Genomic DNA, 19,660 nt, shown 5'->3' on the forward strand with positions numbered 1-19,660 from the left:
GAGGGAGCCGACTGAGAGCCGCTTCCTTAGATGTCGGCTAGGAGTTGCACGGAAGGCGATCAATTGACGGAAGGCGATCAGTTGATCTCTGCAACCCCGACGATGCTACTGTGGCTGCTGGCCACTGCCCCCATTCCTTCGGCCACAGTAAGAGAGTTGAGTTGGATTGTGTAACTGCTTAATTCTACCGCTAATAAAATATTGTCATCTTTAGGCTTTCTCTTTAGGACTTCCTCTCACGGTTTTTAAAACAACTTTCCTGTATAATGAGCTATCCACCATAATATCGGGTCTAAAGTAGGACTTATACTATATTCAGATCGCATAGATCACCAACCCAACTAATCCGAATTTTCGATAAAAAAAAATTCATTTAACTCAGCTCGTGTATACTTCTAAATATGGGATAACAATTAAATCAAGCGGCTAAAGGTACAAATTGTGGGTTCATTCGTGCATTAAATTGTTATGGAGGTGTTGTAGCAAGAATCAGTTGCATGACTTCGAATGAAAAAGGGAACGAAATGGCTCCTTTTTCATTCTTCACCTTTCCAACCGACAGCTATGACTATATTGATGGTGTTAATCTAACACATGCGGAAGCAATTTTGATCTTAGGCACTTTTAGAACATCAATTATTGTAAATAAGTAGCATGTTCATAAGTATTAAAACTTAATGAGTTTAAATACTAACCTTTTGTAGTTCAAACTCCTTTTGCCTCACGAACCGGTTTCGAACCACTACTAGTGTCTTCTCCACTATCCTCCGGCCTTAGAACGGGATTGTGGAATCCGGTGAGTGACTAAACTTGGGAGGAATTTTGTATATGTGAAAGAGAGTGTTTGTGAGAAGTTTTTCTCAAGGTTTTTCATCAAGATGAAGAATCCCCTCCAAGTATCATGATCACTCTATTTAAAGAGTCAAGTTTGCATGTTCATGCAAACTTGAGATCACCAAATTTTGACACTTAAAATTCCACTCAAATGTTTGGGATTATGTGGCAAGCATGCATGTTTGAGTTAACCAAATTTTGACACTCAAAATTCCACTCAAACTTGTGGGGTTTATTTGGCAAACATGCAAGTTTGGTTAAACCAAATTTTGACACCTCAAAATTCCACTAACATGGATTTTTCCATTAGATGAAGTCAACATTTTGACTTTCTTCATTTTAATTCAACAATTAATTTGAATAATGAATTTCAAATTAAAGTAACATTAAATGATTAATTAAACTATTTAATTAATATTTAATATTGATTCAAAGGTCAATCCCAATCAATTTGGACACATAATTGATTAAGATATTTAAATCTTATTTAAATATCTCAGATTCTCTCTTTTCGTTTAATTCGTAAATAAAACAAAATTGCGGTTAAATATATCGTATATATGTAACGCATATTCCCTAATTTGAATTCGAACACTTCGAACTCACTCGTCACATTGTTCTATGGTTTAGTCCGATATGAGCTAGCAGAGGGACCTAATGGACCTATAGATCATGGGCTCCAACGATCCAAGATTAACCGATTAAACTCATTAACCTGGTTAACCAACATTCGTTAACTACTAGGACACTCCACTATAGCCTAGTAGTTGCACTCCCCTCACTATAGATATATTTCTGTCCATCTGATATAACCATGATTAGTAAGTCGATCCTTCACAGGTTGTTCGTAACTAGAGCTGGGTCAATTTACCGTTTTACCCCTGAAGTTACTTCTTGTTCCTTATGTCTCACTGATCCTCTAATGAACAACTGGTTTGTGGTCCAACCAGTAAACCGAATCCCTCTCAAGCCAATGAGAGGGTGGGGCCCCTTGTTCAAGACCTGAAGTCAGTGTTTAAGGGAACTACCTTTCTTCTATCCCTAAAAGTGGGTAGGAGTGAATTCCGTCTTGCACCCCACGTCCCCAGCCATTCACCCAGTCTTACCCCTGAAATGGGAGGCCTGTTGAGTCGGCAAACTAGAGCCACTCTCACCCATGCAAATCTAAGGATAATTCCGAATAAACAGGAGTTCATGGTTAACTCAGGATTAAAACCGAGTTACCTAGGTTATCGAATGAAAAGAAAATCAGTCTCAACAGTAAACGACATTATAAAGTGAGAGTGGTTTTCTTCATGGTCCAATCTTCTGCAATACTCATTGCATAGGACGCCCCCACTCACATGTCTCTACATGTACAATTTAGTGATCACATTGTTTATATCATATACAAAAGTGGACCGCATCCATAGTGTCCCCAGAATAAGGTACTCAGCCTTATCCCTATACTATAGATCATTTTGACTATATACTTGAACTTGATCGACTCTTATGTCTCTACATATAGTTCAAGTAATCATACTATAGCCAGAGTGTTCTTAGTTTATTGGATTTAGATTAATGATCATAAAGTTTACTTTATTCAATAACAATTTTTACGGACTAAACAACAATAATAACTTTATTGAAAATAGAATATATCTTTGTTTACAAACTATGAGTTTTAGGACATAAAACCCAACATATATTGGAAGAAAGTCTCATATCGGCTAATTTAGAGAATGATCATGAGTTTATAATCAATGAATACTATCTCCAATCATTGATGTTAGACGTTTTGGAAAAGCCCAAAACAAAGTTATAAGAGCTTATGCTAAAAGGGGACAATATTATATCATTGTGAAGAGTCGTGTTCGTCTAAGAAACTATTTCTTAGTCATATTGTTAGCTTCCAAGCTAACGGGCAAGGCCAAAGTCACTCAGTGCAAAACATTTCTTCCTCCTTCGCCATGTGAAGACTACAAACACCTCCGACATTAACAATGACATTTCGGGTGCTCCATTTCCTTCTTTTCGAGTGTGTCATCAAAAGAGAAATGAACGGATGTTAACAGTAAAAAAAAATACTTTTAATTCAACACGTAGGGTTGAAGATTTAAGTTTACCTTAAGCTTAAAAAATATATATCCGACCAGGATTCAACATTCAGATTTGATACCTAATGATCTCGACATTCACACATATCAACACGAGTCATTTCAGCATATTTTGTTCTCAATCATATGTTTTTTAGTAAAATTTTCGAACTTTTATTTAAGGTTTTTTTAATTATTTTATTATCGGAATTGCTCACATTTAAATGTGGTATCAATTCATTTATATACCACTCATTCACTGGGATGTCATAGCAACACGTTTCACTTAATTAAAAATTATAAATTAAAAAATTAAAGATTGGATACCACTTGTTACAATCACACCCTTGTAGCAGTAGGACCTTGTAGTAGTAGGGGAACAATTGTGTAACACTTAGCTCTAATCTTAATGGCCCGTTTGTGATAAGGAACTGAAATAAAAATTCGCTATAAATACAATCCTTCCTTGATTTTAGCCACCGGATAAATCCTTTTTCGCAGGGAGACGCCAAAATTTCCTTCCTCCACTTTCGCGAAACAGGTGCTTTTCGAATCTCAGACCCACCTCTGTTTTCTCTGTTCTAACGTAGTTCTTTCACTAATCTACTTTACGTATCTGGAAATTTTCGTGATGATTATTATGTTCAAATTGTATCACAAACTGTTCGATGAAATGCCCAACTTAATTAGCCAATTAACTCGTTCGCAGTTTAATCTGACCTAGTTTCTCCAATGTTCTTGTAGGATTTGATTGTTTTCGCTCGACTTCATTAATTGACTAGTTTATATAATTTGTGAGCCAATGTTATTTGTATCTGGATATTTTCTTATCCAATTTCTACGTGCAGTGTACAAATGTCAGCTGTATTCCCCACATCAGCCGTAGTTTCCAATGGATTTATTAAGATTGGCTGCTTGAAATCCAAAGGAATTGCTTATTCCAATTCCAATTTCCGCTTTGTTGCTTGTAAAATTCCAGGGACATCTATGAAAAATATACATCCAAGCTTGGGTGACTCATGTATTAAGCTGAAATCTACTTCCCTAAAGTGTGTGAAACCTACTGATGAGTCCTTTTTTGAAGACAATACTATAATTACTGATTGGGAGGATCAAGAAGGGGAAATTGAAGAGATGAGCTCACCTTGGGAAGGAGCAATAATTTACAAGAGGAACTCTTCTGTTTCTCATTTGGAGTATTGCACAACATTAGAGAGGCTTGGATTGGAAAAGCTTTCGACTGATGTCTCGAAATCTCGAGCGTCCGAGATGGGACTATATGTGACGAAGGCTGTGAAAGATTATCCATTTGGAACTCCTGTTCAAATCTCCGTTGATGTTACGAGGAAAGAAAAAAAGCTGAGGCTTGATGGTATCGTTAAAACTGTCATCACTCTCAATTGTTATAGGTATCCTATCTGCAAATTAGCTCCCTATACAACATTTCTATTTGTTTGCTTTCAATCAATTTGAACATACTATACTTATACACTAAAATGCTTAAATCATCTTAGCTCTGTCACAAGAATTTTAGTGAATGAGGAAGTATCATCTGTTCTAAGTTTTACATAGATTTCCTAGTTTATAACCTCAACTAAATGGTCGGAGGTTCAAATTCTCATTCCACATGTTCGACTGAAAGAAAAATGTTTGACATAGGTTTACTCACTCATTTGTAACCTTCCTTTTGATGGATGGGTACTCAATATTCATTTTCTTCTATGTATGTGTCGAAGAATACTATGTTATTATTCACACATTTTTTCCTTGTTCAGAAAAGCAACTATATTGCCTACTCAAGCTACTTATCTTCTGCGTTAGATTGCCTTCCATATGATTTCATCAGTTTTAACTTATCAATTACAATTCTAGTTGTTACATTTGATAGGATTTGTTCTATAGGTTTACAAGCCTAGTTGTTGTTTTGGTTGTTCTCACGTCATGTTGACCTGGGATGAAGTATTTTGTGAGATCCCACATCGATTAGGGAGGAGAACAAAACATTCTTTATAAGGGTGTGGAAACCTCTCCCTAGCAGACGCATTTCAAAAACCTTGAGGGGAAGTTCAAAGAGGACAATATCTGCTAGCGGTGTGAGGTGTGTTTGGGCTGTTACAAATGGTATCAAAGCCAGATATAGAGCGATGCGCTAGTAAGGAGGCTGAACCCTGAAGGGGGTGGACACGAGGTGGTGTGCTAGCAAGGACGTTCGGCTCCAAAGTGGGTGGATTGTGGGGTCCAACATCGATTGGAGAAGGGAACGAGTGCCAGCGAGGACACTGGGCCCCGAAGAGGGGTGGATTGTGAGATCCCACATCGATTGGAGAGGAGAACAAAACATTCTTTATAAGAGTGTGAAAACCTCTTCCTAACAAACACATTATAAAAACCTTGAGGGGAAGCCCGAAAGGGAAAGTCCAAAGAGGATGATATCTGCTAGCGGTGGGCTTGGACGGTTACATATTTACTTTCTTTGTTTTTTCATCTTACCTCTCTACATCAGTTTACTTCTTTCTTTAGAATGTACCATGTTTATCATGGGAGAAAATCGAGTAATATACGATGAACATGGACTCATAAATTTGTACTGTACCATTTATGCCATTGTCATCGATGTTTTCGACATGCTAATGACCTATGTTGCAGGTGTTGCGAACCTGCTGCTGAATGTGTTTTCTCAAACTTCTCAATTTTACTAAGCCAAGACCCGCTTGACGAACCCGAGGTCATAAACGTTGGAGTCATCAACGGGCAGGATATGTTCAAGACATATGATGGATATGGCGACGAAGATGATGAAGAGTCGATTGATTTGGATGATCAACTCTATTTTCCTCTGGGAGAGAAAGAAATAGATATATCAAAGAACATAAGAGACCTCTTGCATCTGGAAATTACTTTGAATGCGATATGCGATTCGGGATGCAAAGGTATGTGTCTGAAATGTGGTATAAATTTGAATACTGGAAGCTGTAACTGTAGTAAGCAGGATGTAAAGAAGAACGATTTTGGTCCTCTTGGAAATTTGAAAAGGCAAATGCAGAAGAACTCGTAATAGTTGAACGCAGATCATGAATGCTGAGCTCATTTACAACCATGTATTTATAATATGAGTTTCGTTACTACGTGCATGTCATGATTGATTTAAACATGACCTATTTATATTCATGTGGGCTCACTAGCCTTAATCATGCCAATCGAGCGAACTTGAGCCAAATGCCAAACTGAGTTGACAAGGAGCTGTTGAGTTGATTGAAGCCGGTTAGGAGTTACATGCGCTGACCGAAGCCAGCTAGGGCACTGCACGGAGGGCGATCAGTTGAGGGAGCCGACTGAGAGCCGCTTCCTTAGATGTCGGCTAGGAGTTGCACGGAAGGCGATCAATTGAGGGAACTGATTGGGAGTCACTTCCTCTTCAACCAATGTAGGATCTTACAACATGACAATGATAATAACACTTGTTTGGAAGAACAAAATTCAAACACGATGATATTTCTATTCGAACTCAAATTTCGATCAACCAACATGATATCTCAGTTGATCTCACAACATGACAATGACGAGAACACTTAGTTGAATTATGTTTGGAAGAACAAAATTCAAACACGTTGATTTTTCTTTTCATACTCAAATTTCGATCAAAAAGAACTTCTCGATTTTTCATTCAATATTCTAACCGTTTTCATAATCGAATGAGTTGAATTGAAGCCCAATGAAAATTGAATTTGAAATATGAACAAAAATTAAAAAAATTGAGCTCAAGCATTCTCCTATGTTACATTCACTCAGATTCTCTGTAACCATTAAATTAGGCAATGAACTGTGCATGAATGAAGAGAGAAGAAAACGTTTTAACAAGGAGATTTAAATCCCATAGGGTTTCCAGCAATGTAATCACTCAAAACATTGAGGGCACCAAGTGTGGTCATCAAAACAGTACTCAAAGCCATCACTATACTAACTGAGAAGATGATGAGAGATGCCCTTCCATAGTCACGAATCCCCTTCTGAATCACTACCAACCCGAGCACCGAGGAAATGAAGCAGACGATCGCGAAGATCACTGCAATTTCAGCATGCTCCATTCCCAGCAGCAAATACTGGCAAGCTGACATTGTAGCCGAAAAGAACACCATGAAGGAGCAAGTTGCTGCCGTTTCCTGTATTTACAATTTTCAGATATGAGCCTCATGGGCAATAATGATCTGAACCTTTGTAGAACTCTTTGTAGATATTGTCCGCTTTAGTCCGTTACGTATTGTAATCAGCCTCACGGTTTTAAAACGCGTGTACTAAGTAGAGGTTTTCACACCCTTATAAGAAATGTTTCGTTTCCCTCACAATCCACCCCCTTGGAGGCCCAACGTCCGCATTAGCACACCGCCAGGTGTCTGACTTTAATACCATTCGTAATAGCCAAAATGAACAATATCTACTAGCGGTGGGTTTGGGTTGTTACAAATTGTATCAGAGCCAGTGAGGACGCTGGGCCCCAGGGGGTGGATTGTGAGATCCCACATCGGTTAGAGATGAAAACGAGGCATTGCTGATAAGGATGTGGAAACCTCTTCCTAACAGACGCATTTTAAAACCATGAGGCTGAAAGTGATACGTAATAGGCCAAAACGGACAGTATCGATTAGCGGTGGGCTTGAGTTGTTACACTTATATTTCAACTTGTTTAGAGACTTATTAAACACTCTTTAAAGTTGAATAACCGATAAAATAAAGCATAAAAAGTTTGCGAGATGTAAGGACTTGCCTCAGGAACTATTCCAACTTGAAGAAGGAAAGGGCTTATAAGCATGCCACCGCCAATCCCAAACATGCCACCCAAAATCCCAGCTAAAAGTGCCATTACTGGGAAGATCAGTTTCTTTGATGGTTCAACTGCAGGCCGTGCTTCTTCTACCTCCTATACAAGGAACAACAGAAAAGATTTGCTTTTGCCTTTGATATCAGACACGAAAGCAAATTTGTTCGAGCCTAAGCAACAAGATATCATAGAACTAGCTTCATTCTTTGCACCTTCTGAGGGGAATCTTCAGGTTCAGGACCCTTCTGTTTGTGAAGAATCCAGAGAGTGAAAGCTATGGCCACTGGAACTTGGAGAGAAGAGATAACCCAGTAACCCGTTCCACACGTTTCTATCGGTAAAAGACCCTGCAAAAACAAGGATTTTACAATGACAAAGTATTCGAGTTGCTCGAACGAAGAAAAGATCATATGGAGTAGAATTCACCGAGTTCGACATGATTTTTGAAGAGTTAAAGGTAGCTTCATACTAATTGTTTGATTACTTAAGTACATAATCTAAAAGTGGAATTAAGAATATGTTGAAACAACACTTCAAAACGTTTCCCATAAAAGTACTTGTTCTTACTTTTAGCAGTGATTCCAAGCCAATCGAGGGTTGTTTGGAAGAGCTTATCTTTAAAAGGAAACTAAGGGTTGTGTGGAAGAGCTCATCTTTAAAAGGAAACTAAGGGTTGTGTGGAAGAGCTCATCTTTAAAAGGAAACTAAGGGTTGTGTGGAAGAGCTCATCTTTAAAAGGAAACTAAGGGTTGTGTGGAAGAGCTCATCTTTAAAAGGAAACTAAGGGTTGTGTGGAAGAGCTCATCTTTAAAAGGAAACTAAGGGTTGTGTGGAAGAGCTCATCTTTAAAAGGAAACTAAGGGTTGTGTGGAAGAGCTCATCTTTAAAAGGAAACTAAGGGTTGTGTGGAAGAGCTCATCTTTAAAAGGAAACTAAGGGTTGTGTGGAAGAGCTCATCTTTAAAAGGAAACTAAGGGTTGTGTGGAAGAGCTCATCTTTAAAAGGAAACTAAGGGTTGTGTGGAAGAGCTCATCTTTAAAAGGAAACTAAGGGTTGTGTGGAAGAGCTCATCTTTAAAAGGAAACTAAGGGTTGTGTGGAAGAGCTCATCTTTAAAAGGAAACTAAGGGTTGTGTGGAAGAGCTCATCTTTAAAAGGAAACTAAGGGTTGTGTGGAAGAGCTCATCTTTAAAAGGAAACTAAGGGTTGTGTGGAAGAGCTCATCTTTAAAAGGAAACTAAGGGTTGTGTGGAAGAGCTCATCTTTAAAAGGAAACTAAGGGTTGTGTGGAAGCTCTTTTCCTTAAAGTCAACGTAAGGTCCAAGGATATAAAGTTTGTGGATGGAATGAAAAGGTACCAAAGGGAGTAGCAAATGGGACCAAGGGGTGGCATCATATATGCCCCAACAAAAAGGAAACAAGTTGCAGCATCACCCTTTAGACTTTACTGTCACACTCAAATTCGTGGCCAAATAAGACGTCGAATATGCGATAGTTGCGATAGACTCAAATTCAGTCAATGAAGAAGACTAAGAAGGGAATAAGTGCAAAAATTTAAATTGGGAATGAATACAATAGGATACAATACAAAAAGTTTGTAATAGCCTCAAGCCCACCGCTAGCAGATATTGTTCGTTTTGGCCTGTTACGTAACGCATAGTTTTACAACGCTAGGGAGAGGTTTCCCACATCCTGATAAAGAATGCTTCGTTCCTCTCTCCAACCCATGTGGGATGTCACAAGCCTACTAGGGAGAGGTTTACCACACCTTTATAAGAATCCTTCATTCCCCTCTCCAACCGATGTGGGGTCTCATGTCTACTAGGTAGAGGTTTCCCACACCCTTATAAGAAATGTTTCGTTCCCCTCTTCAACGAACGTGGGATCTCACAAATTTACTTGCTTCTATAATGAACTCAAAACAACAAACTATTAATTCACAACTTGGAATCATAAGATCAAAAACCATGATACAAGGCAAACCTTAACTATACTGAGGAGGAAATCCTTTGATTTTCACCATGCCAGACAAATTCGAGAGTTCATTTTCTATAGTGAAAAACAGGAGGATTTCTCATCTCATGAAAAACTCCAGGTTGATTTCAAGACTCATTGAAAAGGCTGCACTTACAGATCCACATTAATACGAGCCTCTGTCACTGGAGCAAACAATATAGCATACTAATAACTTAATGTCAAATTCACAAGTCAATAGCATTTTTCAATATATACTTCACACAATAATCAAGAACATGTCAGGATAATTCTATGTATTTAGAAGACACTCAAATCCTCTGATATTTCCCCAAACAATGAACAGTTATGTTCTAATCAGACATAGAATCAATTAACATGAATAAGATAAATCCATACCTGTCCATCGCGGTTGCCACGAAGAAGATAAATAAGGTAGAAACAAGACCAGACAAGAACCAAGGCCCCTAACTTCATTGAAGGAAGCCTCAATCTGGGATCGTTCTGTGTAGGCAACAGAGGCTCTTCAAAAGCTATGGTTTCATTTTCATTCTCTAATGCATCTTCCAAATTAAACCCATTATTCCTATGCTCTTCTGTTTCCATTTTCCAATACACCGTCCCACTTTTACATGTTTTCAAAGTCGACCAAGCAAGAAAAATGGCAAACAGAATAGTAGTAACCCACTCAGGAAACGCAAGGTTGCATAAAACTCCAATACTCACTCCCAATAACATGCACGGTTCAGTCAAAAGAGCAATATCAAAGTTAATCAAACACTTCCCCTCTGATTTGGATCTTTTAGAGAACAAACTGTTAAATACATTCGCAATCGACCCTCCAGTGACCATAAAAGCCGAGAGGCTAGACGCTGTTTTGAGGTCCACACCAGCCACAATCGTCAAAATAGGTATGTAAAGCCCACCGCCGCCAATCCCGCCGGCGCTGGATAAAGAAGCGGCGATAAAACAGAGAACTCCGGCAATCACAATGGGAGGCGAAAACGGAAACTGGGTTTGATGGAAATGGAGACGAAAACTCGTTTTCCATTGTTGGGTTTTGTTAAGAAAGTCATCAAACTCAATGAAATCGAAGAAGGGTTTAATTTGTTTGGCGTGAGAAACATTAATGGCAAGCGATAGAACCAAAAAGGCAACGGCAAACTGGGTCTGGGTGTTCCTCATTGTGCAATGATGAGAGGATGAACTAGAACCTGATTAACCTTATATAAGAGATAAGACAAGCCGGGGCTCGAGAGTGTTCTGCTCTGTTCTGAGTAGTTCCCTCGCAATTTCTCACGCGGAAACGAAGAAGTAAGAAAACGGCTGAAAAAGATTCGATAGAATAATGGAGGGAAGCGATTAACTGAGAAGTTTGACGCCCACTTTAATGGTAGCCATCGATGAAGCCATTGATGGGTTATATAAGAAAATGAAATTTGAAGCAATTCGCTGGCTAACGTAATTAGAATATCCAAATGCTAAATCAAAGTTCTGTTCATCTTCTCGGATTTGGGTTTATTATATTCCTACTAAATTTATAGGATTTTTTTTTTTTTTCCTCTTTTGATCTTATCTACGACACGTCAAATAATATTTTTTATTCTATTTTGAAAAGAGATTTAAAGTATATTTATAAAATAAAAGTAAATTTTTTGTTTTTTTTTATAGGACACGTGGAACTCAACAAGAGGAAGGATAATAAATAAATTAGAAGATTTTAACCGTTTTTTTAATAAATGAAGCATTTAAATAATTTAATATTTATTTAAAGTATTAAATTTAACATAAAGCAGTGAGGTATTTACAGGTGGAGGAAATGGAGTGCCATATCAGCCATGTGAAATTTGTCACATCATTTTCAACAGTACACGTGTCAGTGCCACCAGACCCTAATACTGCCTAAAATTCTATTAAATCTATGGGTTTCTTTTTTTTTTTATCGACGTGGTTTGGGCCTCTGCTATTCTAACTGCCACTTATTTAATATCATGCAGACTTTCCTATCAACATTTTGCCTAAAATATCAATATTGATGATTACTTTTCGAATTTAAATTATATACCTAAGATATTTATTCAAAATCTATTTAAATTAACGAATTAAAATTAAATCCCCTCCCCGCCCTAGGGAGGGGATTCCCAATTTAAATCGAGGATGAGAGAGGGAGGAAGTAGGGAACATTTTTTCGTTAGATAAATAAGTTTAGAGACGAGATTGAATTCTCTTTTTCAATTCGTGCCACGTTCACTTAATATATATATATATATATTTCTTTTTTTTAATGACACGTGTGGTTTAGAAATTAGGTGGTATAACATTTTCTTTTAAAATATATTGATTTATTAAGATTTTTTTTATAATTTTTTTAATAAAGATTATATTACTTTAAAATAACTATTTTTATTAAAGAATAATAAACGGTGACAAATTAATTGTCGAAAGTTCGATCTCTGTAGATTTCTCGAGTAATCCTTGCCAAAATAAATAAGAAATTTTGCAGGTATAGAAAATGAAATAATTGATATAAATGAAAACAAAGAAGACTTCTCTACCTCTATTCCCGAGAGATCGATATTTATGATAGGTATATTGATATTATCGACCAAAAAAATAAATATTCATTTGATTTGAGATATTTTGTGCAGGATTTCTATAAAGTTGTTCTTTTATGATTGGCCTTTTCCATATTCCTTTTTTTTAGTGTATTACATTATCAATCAAGAGAAGAAAAAAAAAACATTTTTGTTTAATTTAATGAGTGGATTTTGAAAGATTGGAACTTTTTACTATTGCGGAAGATATATATCTAAAAAACACATATAAACTCACCTTCAAATATACACTCCCAAACATTATTTTTCGTTTCAAAAAGGTGGTTTGATTATGTGAGCTATAAAATCCATTTATAATCATGAATCTAAGACTATGATTTTCGTTCATATCAATTTTAACAGTATCCCTTTCGACTTAAATCTTATCTGTAATAGTTCGAGCTCAGTATTAACAGATATTGTCCATTTTTTCCCCTAACGTATTGTCATCACCTTCTGTGGACCTTCTCTTCTAGGCTTTCACATTACAATTCCGTCAAGAAGAGGTTTCTATACTCTTATAAAGAATGTTTCGTTTTCGGTAGAATGAATCCGGAATAAAAATAAATGGAATTTGAGGCACTAGGATTGGTTTCCTCTTGCTTTAATCAGAATTTGATGTTTCTCAAACTGCTGTTTTGGGTGGTGGGGTGAGAGGGAAGAGATATGAGATGATTCAGTGTAGTAGAGATAGCAGTGGGAGGGAGTGTGCTTAGTGCCTCGACTCTCAATTGGATACCCATCAGGACAACGACTGGGAGTCCACAAGGTTTTGGAAAGATATGGATTCATCTTTTTTCTGTGTTCTTGATGCTTCTCATCATTCTCTGGCTGCTCCAAGTTCGCACCTTTTTTGTTTGGGGATGGATGTCTAGAATCCTCAACTTGTAAAGCTAACTAAAGCCAATATGAACGTTCTGTATATCTTTGTAACTTGGTGAGAATATGCTGCTTTTCTGCTTTTTCTTGTCTTGACGTTTACGTGAGATCTAACATTCCGTATAAAAACATGAAAATCTCTCCTTAGCAAACGTGGTTTAAAATCGTGAAGCTCACGACGATATATAACGGGTCAAAACAGACAATATTTGTTATTAGTGAGCTTGGATTGTTACATATGGTATCAAAGCTAGACATCGGGCAGGGTACCAGCGAGGATACTGGCCCTAAGGGGAGTGGATTATGAAACCCCACATCAGTTGGAGAGGAGAACGAAACATTCTTTATATAGACGTGGAAATCTCTTCCTAACAGACGCGTTTTAAAACTGTGAAACTGATGGCGATACATAGCAGGTCAAAGCGAACAATATCACTTTGCTACAATTCAGGAAGTTAAAAGAACCAACTCTTACCAACCATATATATTTATTTGCAGTGTTGAAACAAGTCAGTGTTTTGAAATCAATGAGGGCATCGCTCAGTAATCGACGCTTCGTATATCGACTTACTTCAAGGCCCGTCTCATTCCATGGCTATCACATGGGAACCAGACATGTCTGATGTGAGGCTCCTACTCATGAAATCAGCTGGTGGAGAAAGTATTGGGAGAGTGATTGTGTCACTATTAAGCATGAGAAGAACAGTGTCCATAGTTGGCCTATCAGCTGAATCTTCTTGAGCACAAAGCAACCCAATATGAATACATTTCTTCATTTCACCAACTGACCCACTTCTCAAAATGGGATCTACAACATTCAACGCTGTTCCTGCCCTCCAGTTCTTCCATGCCTGCACCAATTCATTGCAATCAGCATTAGGTTTTTGATCAATGAAACCGAGTGTGTAATTTCGCGACATGTTTATACTCACGTAGCTTATAAGATCATGTATGTTATCTTCCGGATGGAAAGAGCTGTTTTTCTGGCCGCTCACAATCTCCAAGACTAACACACCGAAGCTAAACACGTCCAACTTGTTTGAAAACTTTCCATACATTGCATACTCCGGAGCCATGTATCCCCTGAATTAGAGGGTGAGAGTGAAGTTTATAACACTGAACAAACAATATACTAATGAGTTTTTTTCGTGTTTGTACTCACTGAGTTCCAACAATTCTACTTGTATCTCCTCGTGTTTGATCGGGTAGAAACAATCTTGCCATACCAAAATCTGAAATTTTTGGATTCATTTCTGCGTCTAACAAAATATTAGCAGGTTTGAGATCTCGATGAACGATTTTAATTTGAGAATCTTCATGAAGATAAACAAGACCCCTAGCAACGCCTCCAATGATCTTGTAACGCGCATTCCAGTCCAAATCTTGACTTCTTAACGGATCTAAACGTTAAAACAACGGGTTTTATTAGGCGGGACACAATGTACTAATGACTCGAGATATTTGTTACAAAGACATGAAGTATGCAAAGATTGAAGTAAAGAAACGTTACCAAATATGAATTTATCAAGACTTGAGTTCTTCACAAACTCAAACACTAAAAGCCTTTCGTGTTCGTGGAGACAGAAGCCGAGAAGCCGAACTAAATTCCTGTGCTGTAGTTTAGCCACTAACAGGACTTCATTCTTGAACTCACTTTGTCCTTGCATGGAGTTCTGGGAGAGCCTTTTCACTGCTATATCTTGCCCATTGACAAGGCTTCCCTGTCAAAAGAATACACAAAACATAGTGAGTCCCGACACCATAACAACCCAAGCTCACCGCTAGCAAATATTGTCCTCTTCGTGCTTTTTCTTTCGGGCTTCCTCTCAAGGTTTTTAAAACGCATCTGCTAAGATATAAACAATGTTTCTTTTCCCTCTTCAACCAATGTAGGATCTCACAATCCACTCTTTTCAAGGTCCAGCGTTCTCGCTGGCATTGATTCTTCTCTCCAATCGACGTGGGATCGGACAGACACTACGAATACCAATCATTTTAATTCAATGCAAAAGCTAAATTTCCTCACAAACCTTGTAAACAGCTCCAAATCCACCTTGTCCAATAGTATTTGCTTCTGAGAAGTTATCTGTTGCAGTTCTTATAGTACTGATATCAAACACCAAAGTTTCCAGATCTGCAGTGTCATCCAGTTCTAAACCTGAAGAACAAGTGAATGTGTAAGTAGAACTCATTTCCAAGTTCTTACTTCAAGAAACACCACAAGAATTGAACTGTTTGCCCTTTTGGAATGGATTCTTACTTGCAATTCCATTAACCCTTTGTTTTCTTGCTCTTAGAAACATGAAGATGCTGACAATTAATGCCATAAATACAAGAACCACAACCATTGGAACAACTATTATGATGACAGTCTTTAAGCTCTCGGACTCGTTTCCTGCAGAGATAAATAAATGTAAGACTTAACCATTGGTATAAACAGACTAAAAAGTATGCAAAAAGAAAAGAACCTGCTGCATTGGTGGTTGTATTTGGTGAAAGGGAGGGAGGTGATGGCGGTGTCGGCGGCGGGGGCGACTGGGAAACTCTTGAAACGGCTGTAGAGGTAAAGAAACTGACAATCTCATACCTAAGAAAACAATTGGGTCTAATAATTCTGGCTCCAATCTTCCCTGGACACCATGTTTGAACAACGCCAGCAACAACTTGCAAGCAATCAAGGCACTGTGCCTGTGAAATATCTGGCGTGCACTGCATCATCCCATAAACATTCAAATAATCCTCGTTCAAAGTGCTGACATTCCCAGCAGCAAATTTGAGCTTAGAATCCCCTGAAGCAGCCTCCTTTGCGAGCTCACTCAGCAGCCCCTGTACCACCAGGCTGAACCCTTGCAGGTCCACCGCATCTTGAATGTTCCACATCCAAAAAGCAGGAGTATCTCGCAAAACCCCAACAATCCGTCGATCCGAATAGCGAAACATGCAATTGGGGTACCAAATTACAGCTTCCTTTTGATTGGGACATTGTTCGGGAAGGTCCAAAACAGAGTCGCTGATGCAACTGCGACAGAGCTCTGGGCTAAGGTCTCCTCTGCAGAGGGCGATGGTATTGACTCGGTCGGGGCTTTGTCCATAGGAGGTGTTGAGGAAGCCTTCGTCCAGGCGGTTGTCGGTCGGGAGGGAAGAGAGGATGTGGTGGAGATTGGCTCTGTAGGTGCTGTTGGCTGTGTAATTGCCATTGTCGCTTGAACAACTGATACTTGGCTGAGCAGCTGCAGGGCTGCTGCTGCTGCTGATGATGATGATGGAAAAGAGAAGGGTTGAATGGAACATGGCTGCCGTGCCGCCATTAGTGAAGGATATGATCGGATTATATAACGAGAAAAACGGAAACTTTGACTCTTGACCATTGATGATTTCTTGATGATAATTTTGGTCAATTTAAATACCCATTAGTCTATTTTAGGAACATTTTTATGTATTTAAAGAATGTTGCTGTGTCTCGAAGAATGTTGGAAATAGAACAGAACACGATTTCTCTTTGGTCAAACTATGTTTTTTATTCCAATCATATAATTTTTTGTAACATAATATTATATTAATATACTGCAAATATGTCGTGGTTGGAATGTTATGAAAATAATGGATTAAATATTGAATTGAAACATTATACCTTGTAATTTTTTGCATTTTGGTCACTACCAAGGTAGTTTTGGGTCTTTTTTAGTCGTTATCGATTTTATGTGGGTCTAAGCTCAAAGGTTGTTATTATTGATGGATGGTTCTATTCAAAGATTACAAACACGGATAATAAGATGAGATCCACAGTGGATGAACAATCAACTTCCAGCAGAAATACCAACGTGGATTCGAACCTTTAGAAACTAAACTCACGTCCAAGTTTAAGTGGAGACAAACTAGATCAGTGTGGCCAACAAGTTCATATACCCTAAACGTAATACTTGATATTTATGATCATTGATAAACACCTATTGTCGAGATTTCAATTGATTTAAGGTGAAATTCACGTAAAGCTCAAGCGACCTATAATTTTAGTCGAGACCTAGAACTTCAATCAACTCGAATTGTTTATCTATTGTAGGTCTCATCATGGATAGGTGTCATATATGTGTGTGGAGTAAAGATGTCCACGGGACAAGACAGGGAAGCCATTCTCATTTTCATCTCTCCAAATTCCCTATTTATTTGTGTAATAATAGATTCCTAGCAAAAAATTTATATAGATTAGATTGTCTATAGAAAAAAAAATCTCCGTTTATTATTATTTTAAAATATAGTTCTTTAATGTTTTCATTTTTTTCAATATAATTTTTATTTAAAAAATTGTACAAAGAAATATATTTTTTAATATTACAATATAAATTTTAATAATTAAATATTATCATTAGAATTTCAAAATTAATTAATTATTTATTTATTTTTAATATAAATATTAATACGTATAAAATATATATATATATATGGGTAAACTTATATATTAAACATAAAATAAATACAAACCACCGCATAATTAAATATTACAAGTAATTCAGTCAAATAAAATCTCTCACACAATAATTTATTTATTTTAAGGCTAGACCTCAAAAATTACGAACTCCACAGGAGAAAGCCTGCAACAACTATGCCCATCACCATACCCACCGTCGCTCTCCCGTTTCCTGAAAGCAGAGGAGGAGAGGCTGTAGAGGGTGCCGGAGCGGGAGGGGAAGAGGACAACGGAGGAGGCGGAGCTGGCACAGAAGCCGTCGGAGGAGGGGGAGGCTCAGACGTAGGAGGGTTGGAATCGGGAGAAGATTCCGGCGGCGGAGGCAGAGCAGGGGCAGAAGCAGGGGCAGAAGCAGGGGGTGTGGAAATAGCATTAGAGGGGGAAACGCCGCCGTAAAAAGGATAAAGCTCGTAACGAATCATACAACTGGGAGACAAGACTCTACCACCCTTTTTACCGCTGCAACAACCAGGGTAATTCCGAAGAGCGCCTCTCAAACATTTCCCACAATTAGAAGTGGACAAATCCCCTGTACACTGAGCCAGCGTGTAAACAATCGCGTCTTTGAAATTCGCTTCCTTGGTCGCAAATTTCAAAGCCCCTTCGACAGAAGAAGCATTAGCAACCGTATGGTTCAACGCAGAGCCCACAATCCGATCAAACCCACTTTCATCCTCCTCAATCGCATTGTTATTAATCAAAATCAACATCGGCCGTTCAGCCACGATGGAAAAGAAAGATTCATTGGAATATCGCAAAAGGCACTCGTCCAACCAAATAACCGCCTCTACACTACGAGGGCAGTAGCTCTGCGTGGAATTGGCAGTGGCCGTGGCCACGCACTGTCGGCAGGCGGTGGCGTTGATATCACCACGGCACTGGAAATCGCCGTATACAGCGGTGGAATTAGGAGATTTCTGTCGGCCTACGGAAGAATTGTGATAGAAATTGTGAGAAGCATTGGAGGAGAGAGTGGAAGAGAGGATTTGAAGATTGGAAAGGTAGGTGGAGTTGGGTGAGAAGGTGGCGTTGGAGCAGTAACGGAAGGGGTCTGGATAAACCTCTGCGCTTCCATGGATGGGGAAGCTGAGGAGGAAGGAAAGAAACACCACAAAATTCAGCATCTTAACCAATTTTATTCCTTAGCCTCTTCATTTTGCGTTAGTATTTAACAACTTCAAATCCCCAATTTTAATTTTACTTTTGTGTTTTTTTTTTTTTTTTTTTTTTTTTTTTTTNTAAATAAAATAATAAGACATGAATTCCCAAGTCGAACTGTATTGTACAGTTGGTGGGAAATAAAAGTAGGGTAATAAATGGAGAGTTGTGGTCCCCACTTGAAGTCAACGAAGGGACAGGGTCAAGTCAACGATCAGGTCAATGTTCTTCCGGTCAGTCTTTCTGCCCTTTTTCTACGATTCATTTAATAAAGAGAAAGAAAAGTAACGATAATTAAACCAATAATGATGAATAATTGACCTTATGTCACATTAAAATATTTATCCACATTTTCTGCCTGAATTTCTGAATTTCTGGTATGTATTTATATAATGACTTTTCTCTCGTGAAATTCATTATTATTATGTAAATACACCCTAAATATTTTAAGATAATTATTCAACATTTTTAGTTTAATTATTGTTTTCTTTAATTAAATAAAAAAAAAATTAATATTAAACATTTACGGATCATAACACTATCAATATTAAATTTATAGTTTATTTACTTGAATTTGAGAAGAAATGAATATCGAGGGAGTGGAAATAGAAAAGAACAAAACACGAATATAATTTATATATATATTCAAAACCTCCTAATTTATTATAAGTTTAAATTCCTAAAAATTAAAAAAAAAAAATTAGTTGACAATTATTCTGAAATTAAAATTAAAATGAATAAATATGAGGTCAAGTCAATGGCCAAATTAATTCTTGGTCGTGTCGGTTGTCTATGTTTTAGTACCCGACAAGATTAAAAAAAAAAAAAAAAAAAAAAAAAAAAAAAAAAAAAAAAAAAAAAAAAAA

General features: G+C 37.7%; 3 protein-coding genes across 3 annotated transcripts; 1 reads left to right on the forward strand and 2 right to left on the reverse strand.

Moving 5' to 3' along the window:
* The first annotated feature begins 3,373 nt into the window (after positions 1–3,373).
* On the forward strand, positions 3,374–6,032 carry LOC111440033 (large ribosomal RNA subunit accumulation protein YCED homolog 1, chloroplastic-like). Its single transcript, XM_023077406.1, has 3 exons — positions 3,374–3,450; positions 3,758–4,318; positions 5,556–6,032. The coding sequence occupies exons 2-3, from the start codon at positions 3,765–3,767 to the stop codon at positions 5,962–5,964; spliced, it is 963 nt and encodes a 320-aa protein (XP_022933174.1). The 5' UTR covers positions 3,374–3,450; positions 3,758–3,764; the 3' UTR covers positions 5,965–6,032.
* A 579-nt stretch (positions 6,033–6,611) lies between these two features.
* LOC111440042 (sulfite exporter TauE/SafE family protein 5-like) lies at positions 6,612–11,192 on the reverse strand. Its single transcript, XM_023077421.1, has 4 exons — positions 10,098–11,192; positions 7,938–8,072; positions 7,672–7,824; positions 6,612–7,069 (listed from the first exon to the last, which is right to left on the reverse strand). Exons 1-4 carry the CDS (start codon positions 10,881–10,883, stop codon positions 6,761–6,763), a joined length of 1,383 nt encoding a protein of 460 aa, XP_022933189.1. The 5' UTR covers positions 10,884–11,192; the 3' UTR covers positions 6,612–6,760.
* A 2,563-nt stretch (positions 11,193–13,755) lies between these two features.
* On the reverse strand, positions 13,756–18,825 carry LOC111440032 (cysteine-rich receptor-like protein kinase 6). Its single transcript, XM_023077405.1, has 8 exons — positions 17,742–18,825; positions 15,640–16,421; positions 15,432–15,566; positions 15,202–15,329; positions 14,682–14,892; positions 14,334–14,571; positions 14,104–14,254; positions 13,756–14,022 (listed from the first exon to the last, which is right to left on the reverse strand). Exons 1-8 carry the CDS (start codon positions 18,758–18,760, stop codon positions 13,756–13,758), a joined length of 2,931 nt encoding a protein of 976 aa, XP_022933173.1. The 5' UTR covers positions 18,761–18,825.
* Positions 18,826–19,660: the final 835 nt, after the last annotated feature.

The sequence above is a fragment of the Cucurbita moschata genome, unplaced genomic scaffold, assembly GCF_002738365.1.
Source record: "Cucurbita moschata cultivar Rifu unplaced genomic scaffold, Cmos_1.0 Cmo_Scf00133, whole genome shotgun sequence".
Taxonomy (NCBI): Eukaryota; Viridiplantae; Streptophyta; class Magnoliopsida; order Cucurbitales; family Cucurbitaceae; genus Cucurbita; species Cucurbita moschata.

Excerpts from the sequence above, each read along its gene's own strand:
- LOC111440032 (XM_023077405.1), bottom strand. The coding sequence starts at position 18,760 with ATGCTGAATTTTGTGGTGTTTCTTTCCTTCCTCCTCAGCTTCCCCATC. Across the intron at positions 16,422-17,741 it reads GGCTTTCTCCTGTGGAGTTC|CAGCAGCAGCAGCCCTGCAG; the intron begins GTAATTTTTGAG and ends CATCATCATCAG. Across the intron at positions 14,893-15,201 it reads GATTTGGAGCTGTTTACAAG|GGAAGCCTTGTCAATGGGCA; the intron begins GTTTGTGAGGAA and ends TTCTTTTGACAG.
- LOC111440033 (XM_023077406.1), top strand. The coding sequence starts at position 3,765 with ATGTCAGCTGTATTCCCCACATCAGCCGTAGTTTCCAATGGATTTATT. Across the intron at positions 4,319-5,555 it reads ATCACTCTCAATTGTTATAG|GTGTTGCGAACCTGCTGCTG; the intron begins GTATCCTATCTG and ends CCTATGTTGCAG.
- LOC111440042 (XM_023077421.1), bottom strand. The coding sequence starts at position 10,883 with ATGAGGAACACCCAGACCCAGTTTGCCGTTGCCTTTTTGGTTCTATCG. Across the intron at positions 8,073-10,097 it reads GTGGCAACCGCGATGGACAG|GGTCTTTTACCGATAGAAAC; the intron begins GTATGGATTTAT and ends TTGTTTTTGCAG. Across the intron at positions 7,825-7,937 it reads CTGAAGATTCCCCTCAGAAG|GAGGTAGAAGAAGCACGGCC; the intron begins GTGCAAAGAATG and ends TTCCTTGTATAG.